Source organism: Nansenia antarctica (genome assembly GCF_963989245.1).
Source record: "Nansenia antarctica genome assembly, chromosome: 16".
Taxonomy (NCBI): Eukaryota; Metazoa; Chordata; class Actinopteri; order Argentiniformes; family Microstomatidae; genus Nansenia; species Nansenia antarctica.
In genome coordinates, this window is record NC_137686.1 from 24,110,632 (window position 1) to 24,120,341 (window position 9,710).

Sequence of the window (9,710 nt, forward strand, 5' to 3'; positions counted from 1 at the left end):
ATGTGCTCACAATTTTCATTGGAACATTGAAACATTCCAAGAAACCTCCCCCACATGGCCGTAGATGATTGCTTGTTCTTAATTTTTTAAATGTTTGTGTCGTCTTGACTCTTTTCCGACCAAGTGTGACCGTTTTGCAGAGTCATTGCCAGATGCCAGCTTGTAACATTGAAGAAAATGAATTCATTGATAAATTCTGTTTTGCCAGAAGTGTGCTCTATACACAAAATATCAATACATAAAAGTGCGCTCCGTATATTTGATTGGTTTGATGTGTGGCACAAGGCGTCACTCATTTCAAACAAGTTTCCACCCCTTGCTGCATAGGATTTCACCTGGCTTCCCGAACAAGGAAAGCTTGGTGTCAACAAGGTGATACAATGCCTACGCTGTACCGGCAATTGCAGTTGGCATGGCTGTCATGCAGTGGGGCTGTGTTGCTTTGGACATAAGGGACTTTCAATGTACCTCTCATCTCCCCAAAACTCGCCCTGATACATTATGAAACATATAGTAGGCCTACATATACAGTATGAAAGGCCTGTTGGCACACATTCCATGACGTTTCAATCTGTAACGCAATCAATAGCACTATTTTTTCCTTATATATATTACTGACACAGAGCAGGAGCTCCTTAGGGATGGCTTGATTTTTCATTTAGAAAACATATAGCAGAATACAGGGCGAAAGCAGGTTTGGCTGTTTTTGCTGAAAGATGCAGTTTCTAACCTTCCCCAGGGAAATGCTCCTGCATCCCTCTGGCCACAAGTGTGTCTGTCCCCTCCCACCATGTAGAGGAGGAGAGGAGGGGGGGAGGGGTGTAGAGGGGAGCAGAGGAGAGGAAATGAGAGGGAGGAGAGGAGAAGAGATGAGAAGGGAGGAGAAGAGAGAAGAGAAGAGGGGTGGAGTGGAGAGGAGAGGAGACAGAGAGGAGGAAGGAGGAGAGGGGAGGAATGGACAGGGAGAGGGAGAAGAGTGAAGAGAGGAGAAGAAGAGAGAGAGAGAGAGAGAGAGAGAGAGAGAGAGAGAGAGAGAGAGTATGTATCCCTCCGCACTGCACCCAGCAGCTGTGGCCTTATTCCCAGCACCTGACCAGGGGTCCAGATGTGCAGAAGGCCAGTGGCAACCGTTTGAGCAATGCAAGTCCCCCGTGGGACCCCCAAGCACCTGCAAACAGCCGCTCACTATCTAACAAGATGTCGTAATTACACATCTAACAACTCCTAACACAGAGAGAGGCCCAGCTAATCTATCACACCAGACCTAACTAATCTATCACAACAAGGAAGTGACCTCTCCTCTCAGTCTTTTGCTTTTTTTCTTCTTCTTTTTTTTGTTTGCACATCATCCCAAACAAGTGTGGTCTGGTCTCGACACGACCCAGAAGTGCTTGCCACAGCAGTGACCCAATTGTGATTTCCTTTGGATTTTGGGGGCTTAAAAGGTAAACAACAGCAACCGTATAGTATATCATTGTATGACGATATATGTTGTTGAAGCGACGTGATTGTGACCCAGGGAGGCAAAAAGGATGTCCTGTTTTGTCATGTGATCACAATTTGGATTGAATACAATCTGGGTCATATATATTCAAATAGTTGAGATTTAATTTTCTTGATACAACGGTATCACTATATGGAGTCCCAAACTATAAATGCCACTGAATCATGTGCACCTCAAATGTATCACATTTCAGACCCTTATTGATGTATAGGAATCAATTCACTGGTGGTCGTCACATCGGCACATCCGAGGTCATTGCTACTCTGAACATGGTTCAGGTAAGTTCAGTTCAGTTATAAAAAAAATACAATCAAAACAAACCAATGTTGTTCTGATTTGTATTACTATTTGAGCACTGTTGGTGACATTGTTTGACATCAATAATAAACACTGCAGTTATTAATAGAAAAATAGTTTATGACAGAAACAAATGGTTATCTTGATTCTTAGTGGTGAGTCAGTGTGCAAAGTAATAGGCTACCCAGTGTATGTAAACGGCCCGACATGATGCTTGCTTGCTACGTATTAAATCTGAGTTATTTCCTCTAGTCAATCCAGGTTGTGCAGGTTCAAACAAAGGAAGGCTTGGAAGGTAAACAGTGACATCTAGTGGTGGATTTAAATAATGCATAACTCGTCGCACTTCTTCATATGGCAATAGAATGAGTAGTAGTTCTGATGATACCACCAGGGGGGTATTCCATCAACGTCGCTAAAGGAAAATCATGGCTTATTTTGATGTTTCGCGAGACTCATCAAAAATATGCCTGTAGGCTATTTTCCTTTAGTGACGTTGATGGAATACCCCCAGATATTCACACACTGTTGTGCTTCTGCGATAATGCAATTCCATCCAGCTCAGCTCTCAAGCATTGCAAATAAAAATCAACAAATCAAATGCGTGTGTGTGCGTGTGCGTGTGTGTGTGTGTGTGTGTGTGTGTGTGTGTGTGTGTGTGTGTGTGTGTGGTGTGTGTGTGTGTGTGTGTGTGTGTGTGTGTGTGTGTGTGTGTGTGTGTGTGTGTGTGCGTGCTTGAGTGGGTTTGTGTGCATGGATGTGTTACTTTGTACAATTTCCTGTACTGTATAAAAGTGACCTCTCTAGTGGAAGATTAGTCTCTAAGCAGGAAGTGAACTATTGAAGTCCATTTATAGAACACCTTCTAAGTTCTCCATAAGTGTTTTTCACCACAGCAGCAATCTCAGCATCTCTGGCTTTTCTACGCAGCTTCTTTATTGGATTGGGTAGTGGCAGAATTATACCAGCAGAGGGAGTCAGTGTCCTGTTTATGGCAAGCTAAAAACATCAGTAGACATCAGTGTTGACATCAGTATGTTTCTTTATATGTATTGTGTTTTGGCAACATCAAAAATGCAATAGTCTTTTTGTAGTGACAAACATGAATTCACAGCTATGGATCACGTACTGTACATTTTGGTTTCAATATCCTAACATTTGCACTGTGATCACACTGAATACAATGCACACACTTCAACTGTATACTTCCCAGAAAATGGATATGGTCATACATTCACAAACAAATGTTTTTGTTCATAAGACATTTAAAGCACAACCTGTAAACACCAGTCAATATGATATATCAATATCATAATATCAATCTAGTGGCTGTACATCCTTTTCTTTCTTTCAGAGGCAAAACACTTTTCTACCTGTCTTTTTTAGTCTTTTGTTCTTTCCTAGCTTCCTTTTGGTTCAGGTCAAGTGTTTGAGAGTGTGTGACCGACTGGCCGTCCCACTGGCCACAGGGTTAGGGTTAGGGTTAGGGTCATTGGCCTGTCATGACCCAGTTAGGGTCACTGGCCTGTCATTGACCCAGTCATTTCCCAGACTGAAGGTCGGTCGTAGGCTGAGTGACCTGCCGCCCCGGACACAGAATCCTGCCGAACGCCCTGCGGAAGCTGTCGTGGCAGAGCGGGTAGAGGAAAGGGTTAATGGCCGAGTTCAACCACAGGAGCCAGAAGGTGACCTCGTACCAGTGGTGCTGCACACACCGCCCCCTGCAGGCCGCGCGGATGATCATCAGCAGGGTGTAGGGCGCCCAGCACACCACGAACACGCACACGATGACCGCCAGAGACTTGGCGATCTTCCTGTCTCTGGACAAGCGACTGCGCTGGGTGCCCCGGCACATCCTCACGCTGTCCATCCTCCCCACGGTGGGCATCGAGCTCTGGGAGTGGTAGGACTCGCCGTCGGCGGAGCCCCTCTCCGCCGCCGCGCTGGCTGCCGCCGCCAGCTGCTTCTTCTCCTTCCTGACCTCCACGGAGGTCCTGGAGAGGAGGGAGGCGAGGCAGATGACTTCCCTCCGCGGCGTGGGCTGCTGCTGCTGCTGCTCGTGGGCCTTGCGGAGGGCCGCCGCCTGGGCCTCTTCACTGCTGTGGAGGAGCCTCCTCCGACGGATGTTGAGGTAGATGCTGAGGTTGAAGAAGGTTACGGAGATGAAGGGGGAGAAGAACTCCAACATGGAGGCACTCAGCAGGAAGTACCAGGTGTAGTAGAACTCCGCGAAGCACTCGTGTTCGGGCACGCGGCTCTTGCCCACCGCCAGGTCCCAGAAGATGATAGCGGGGCCATAGAGGGCGAACGCCAGGACCCAGACAGCCATCATCTTCACCACGGCCCGGTGGGTCATACCCTGCGTGGCACGGTATGTCATCTTCAGAAACCATGGAAACAAGACGGAAAAAGGATGGAAATTATTACTCTTACTTTTCTCTTGAACGGATCATTATTCTGTCAATTGGTATGTAATTAACCTAAAAAGGACGATGATGAACGAAGAACATGATGATATAATTAGACTTAGCATTTTCTTATCATATATCATTTTCTAACCATCATTAAAAAAAATAAAAAAATCTTCAAAGCTCAAACAACTTCAAGTTCAACCCACTGTACTGTACAGTGATTTCCCATCCCAAATTCATAGCCATGAAGTATTTCATATTGTGACAATATCATTATTGTATATGGTTGTGCTGAACTGTCAGAGCACATTGAGCTGCATAGTCTGGTGCTATAGAAATCTAGTTATTATTATAATGATGATTATTATTATTATTATAACATTTAGTTTGTACTATAAAAAAGAGGAGGCTCAAGCAAGGATAGACCCCTGACATCGAAGCGTCTCTAATTGAGACGGTCGGCCATCGACCACACAAGACGCCACTAAAGCAGCGCCCATGAGGGCCCGCTCCATTAACAAAGTCCCTGTCTGCCTGTCAACACTGGGCTAGCTGGCAGCCTTACTCCAAACCTCCCGTCTAAATATATGCCTGAGCTCTGCCCCTCTAAAACAAAACACTGTGCTCCTCCAAGTGAAAGAGAGAGACTACAGTATGACAATGTGCTCTTGTCTGGTAGTATTGATATAGTGTTTAATATAGTGTCTAATGAATATATTATAATTAATATAGTGGTGATATACAGAATATGAATGACCAAAAAATAGCTTATAAGTGTGAAGTTATATGGCTTGTCAAAAGCTGCAAAAAAAAAAACAGAAACATTCAAAATGAGCACCACCACCCATAGCTTCACCTACAGGCTGTACCAACACGGTTTTCCAGCGCAAACCCTTGATCCCTGTATAGTGCTGCTGTATGTTGGTCAACTGTACTTCAAACAACATGAACTCACCACCTGGCAGGTTGCTTAGGATTCAAAGCTTCTTTCAAAAGCTGTTTGTGAGAAGCTTTGAATCCTAAGCAACGCGTCCATATTGTTTGAAGTACAGTAGACCAACAAACCACATAGCAGGTGTCAAAGCTACTGTATGTGCTGGAAAACCGTTTTTTCCCGTTTTTTTTCTTCTAAAACATAGTTTTTGGTCATTCATTTTCAGGGTTTTAAACCAGACATCTGCTGTTAAATGACAGAAATGTGATCACATCACTATCCTGTGAGACAATTAATAATCCTAAAGCTAAATCATTTAAGAACTAGGCTTATTCATAAATATGACAGTGGTTGACATGCATTTGTTTTGAGTAGACATGATTATTGTAATGGTCTACTAACAGGCCTATTATCTAAAGGGGCTGTTGGTAAATTGCAGCTCATCCAAAACGCCGCTGCTAGGGTAACAAAAACAAAGTCTACCTTCTGTGTACGGCCTCATTACACCAAAACACATTACACCAATCCTGAGATGTCTCCACTGGCTACCAGTCTCCAGAATTTAATTCAAAGTACTCCTAATTGTATACAAATCACAAAATGGTCTTGGACCAAAATACATATCAGATCTCCTCCCACGCTATATTCCAGCAAGGCCCCTAAGGTCAGCTGAGACTAATCAGATAATCATTCCACGAGTGAAAACAAAACACGGTGCAGCAGCTTTTAGTCACTCTGCCGCATGCTCCTGCAACAAACTCCCTGAAGAAATCAAACAGGGCCAAACCCTAAAAATATTTGAATCTAAAGGCCAATGCACACGGCCCTGATTTTGTGGCACCGCCGAATTCGATTCCATTGTTTTGAATGAGACAATGCACACGGCGTGCGATGCGATATTATCGCACGACAACATTCGATTCTCCATTCACACCAATTGAAATAATTCAAAAGAATTGAGAATCGAATGTTGTCGTGCGACAAAATCGCACGCTGTGTACATTGGCCTTAAGTCTAAATCCTTAATGTTTTGCAACAGTTATGATTACACTTCCATCCATGTCTTTTTATTCATTTCCATTACCTTATTCCTTATCTTATTGTTTATCTATATATATATCTATTCTTATCATATTATTTGTATGTTTTAATCTGTTTACTATTCTCTTCTTGATGTCTTTTTTTTAATGCTATATGCAAGGCACTTTGAATTGCCCCTGTTGTATGACATATCTAATAATACCCTAGTCCTGAATATCAAATAAACGTGCCTTGCCTTGGGTACAAAACAAAACTTCTACAGCCATCCTAGACGAGCAAAATGCATCAAAAGGCGGTTGAGATGGCAACATAATACGGGGTGTTTTTGACCAAGACAAATTGCCTGACTGTCGCAGACTATCAGTAATCAACCCAGGCAGCCAGGCTCGAAATTTGGACAGTAATGACAACCAGGAAAATGAGTTCCCCCCCCAGGATTCTGATAACATCCACGTGCAAGCTTTACAGCACCTGAACCTAGGCACTACCTCACAGGCATTGGTGGACCTTATGCCATTGGCGTTTTGTGAATTATGTACATGATTGTCGCAGAGGAGCATCAATGTTTCAACATTTGGATGGAACCGTGGTGAACCCAGCCAATGGTAGCTCGGTTCAGGCCATAACTAGTGAATGCCGATTGTCCAGTAACCTGGGCTTAGAGTACACTGGCTGTACTGCATTCAATAAACTGTGAGAATCCACAGTGACTCCTACTGCAATGTGGATATAGATTGTATTGTATTATATGTTTAGAATGTCTTAAATGTAAACAGAACAGCTCTCTTTTGCTTCTTTTTGGTTTCATGTACAGTATATTTCTTACACAAACATGCAGTTGGGTCTGGCTTCCCTGCGAAGGAGAGGCACAGTGTGTTGACTAAAAAATCTGAAAAAGAAGACTATTTCCCTAAAACTACAGAGAGCGTTGTTCAGGTTTAGGGGCAATTATTTTTTTCCTGACCAACCTGCCTGCCAAGGAAAGGCTCTTGGCCCTAGTTTAAAGTGACAAGCGCCCATAGTTTTTCTTGATGGTGTCACGTGGTCAGAAACACCTTCTTACCATGGAAAGAGCTTTCAATTAAACTGCCTCAACATATCCTGCTACCTTAGACCTTTTATCGAAATGTCATCTGTACACAAGGTCCACGCTTGACTTCATGTCTGCTTGCCTGAACCCTAACACTTTCTTCAACTGCACTTCCTTCTTAGCCTCATTATTTTTCTATTCACTTCAGTATGCAGTAGGACAGTATAGGAAAAAAAAAGCTTTCAAGCAAAATGCTACTTAACTGCCAGCTGAACTCTCTCTCTCTCTCTCTCTTCTCTCTCTCGCTCTCTCCCTCTCTCTCTCTCCCTCTCTCTCTCTCCCTCCCTCTCTCTCTCTCTCTCTCTCTTCTCTCTCTCTCTCTGTCCCTCTGTCTCTATCTCTGTCTCTCTTTCTTCTCTCCCTCTCTCGCTCTCGCTCTCTCCCTCTCTCTCTCTCCCTCCCCCTCTCTCTCTCTCTCCCTCTCTCTCTCCCTCCCTCTCTCTCTCTCCCTCTCTCTCTCTTCTCTCTCTCTCTCTCTCTGTCCCTCTGTCTCTCTCTCTCTCTCCCTCTCCCTCTCTCCCTCTCTCTCTCCCTGTCTCTACTCTGATTGATCTCTCCCGCATTGGGAGGGAAGTGCGCAGATTATGATCAAAGCCTAACGTCATAGGGAGACAGGTTTAAGTGGAGGCTCTTTCTGGTGTCATTTGTATTCATTGCTCTGATGTAAAATGTCTGTGCTTGTAAAACAAAAGAGAACACTCCTTCTCTTTGTCTACTGAGCCCCCCCCCCCTCCCCGCCTCACACCAGGGTTTTTGAGTGATCGACGGCAGAGGGCACAATCAGTCACCTCGCCCGACATATGCACACTCACTGACATAGTCAAATGGTTCAAATGGGTCCGGAATGGAAGCCGAGCGACAAACACTGTCTGGGACCATCCCTAGCACGCTTGAAAATGTGTTTGCATTATGAGTGCCAAGGGGTTTAGTTATACAATGTATTAAGTCTGAGAACCAGTCACATACTCTTGGGTAGGCTGTGTCCCTACAATGGGTGTTTCACAGTCCTGATGATTTATTTCGAAGAAATGCGATGACTACATTGAAAAGTAATCAGTGAAATAGGAGAAACGATTTTCGTAACCAAATAAGGTCAAGAATATGCCTCAATCATTTATATTATGAGAATATGAGAATAGACAGGCTTATACTGTATTCGTGAGGTAAAACAAACGAGAAGGAAACTGGCTTAGTGTTGGAGGACCATGTCAAACGATTCAAGACAGATTTTGGCTCACGCAGAGAGGCCAATGCCAGAACTGGACAGGAGTCGTAAAATTGAAATGTGACTCTTCTGACTATGTCACTGGGGGAGGAGGACTATAATTAGGGAGTTGGCGCTGGGTTTGGGGGGGGGGGTCAATAACGATTAACCTGTGCAGATGGGCACGTTGGGGATGGCAGCGTGGCACTGCCCCCTCCGATGACCCGGGTGAGACAGCCTAAAAACAGGCACAGCGACAGACAACAACGGTTGACCGATGGTAAAGGCAGGCCCTCAAGAGCAGGAACTCTCAACTCTCCTCCCACTTTTTTGAAATTCAGCATTCAAATCTGACCTCCTCCTTTTGGGCCTTAAGTCCAATGCACACGGCCCCGATTTTGTTGCACCGCCGAACATTCAATTCTCAATTCTTTGAATTATTTCAATTGGTGTGAATGGAGAATCGAATGTTGTCGTGCGATAAAATCGCATCGCACGCCGCATGCATTGTCTCATTCAAAACAATGGAATCGAATTCGGCGGTGCGACAAAATCGGGGCCGTGTGAATTGGGCTTTAAAGAGTGCCCTCAGACTATAGAGTAGAACAGAGTTTGAGAGAGCAGTGAGAGAGTCCTCTCAACCAACAGTATGTCTTCCTCGGTCTAGAAGAAGAGTTTTGTCAAGCAGAAATGGCAAACACAAATGATTGACAGATATGTGGTTTGGTGTGTCCAGCTCCATGCCTTCCACCAGGGAGGGGGGTATGGGGGGGTGGGGGGTATGATGTGTCCTCCTTACCGCTCTGGTGACGGAGAGGAAGCGGTCGTAGCTGATGAGGACAATGTTGAAGACGGAGGCTGTACACAGCAGGTAGTCCATCACCAACCAGAGCTTACACAGTCCCCTGCCCAGCATCCACTTGCCAGTCAGGATATAGGGCATGTACACAGGGATGCAGAAAGCCCCTGGAGGGAACCAGGGGGAGGAGAGGGTTAGGAGGACACCAATGCATTTACACTTGAGGACTTGGTACTTCCATTGGATACTATACTCCAGGAGCTGCTCTCATAGGTCATTTGTACAGATATATACATTTGTAGGGAGCTTACCCCAGACTCGGTGATATTAAGTCTGAGAACCCACACATGATATTACACATATTGACATAACTATGATAATAGTTATAGGGTTAGGGTTAGGATTTATGCATTTATAACTCAATTGTTTA

At 44.6% G+C, this 9,710-nt stretch overlaps 1 protein-coding gene across 1 annotated transcript in view; it reads right to left on the reverse strand.

Annotated features, from left to right (window-relative positions):
• Positions 1 to 3,341: 3,341 nt before the first annotated feature.
• Positions 3,342 to 9,710, reverse strand: part of LOC308172162 (histamine H3 receptor) — a gene marked incomplete at both ends in the record, with an annotated part of 7,008 nt that continues 639 nt past the window's right edge. The window contains 2 exons of the mRNA XM_080547073.1: positions 3,342 to 4,181; positions 9,281 to 9,447. Of these exons, the coding sequence (XP_080403199.1) occupies positions 3,342 to 4,181; positions 9,281 to 9,447 (1,007 nt within the window). The remainder of the gene's footprint in view (positions 4,182 to 9,280; positions 9,448 to 9,710) is intronic.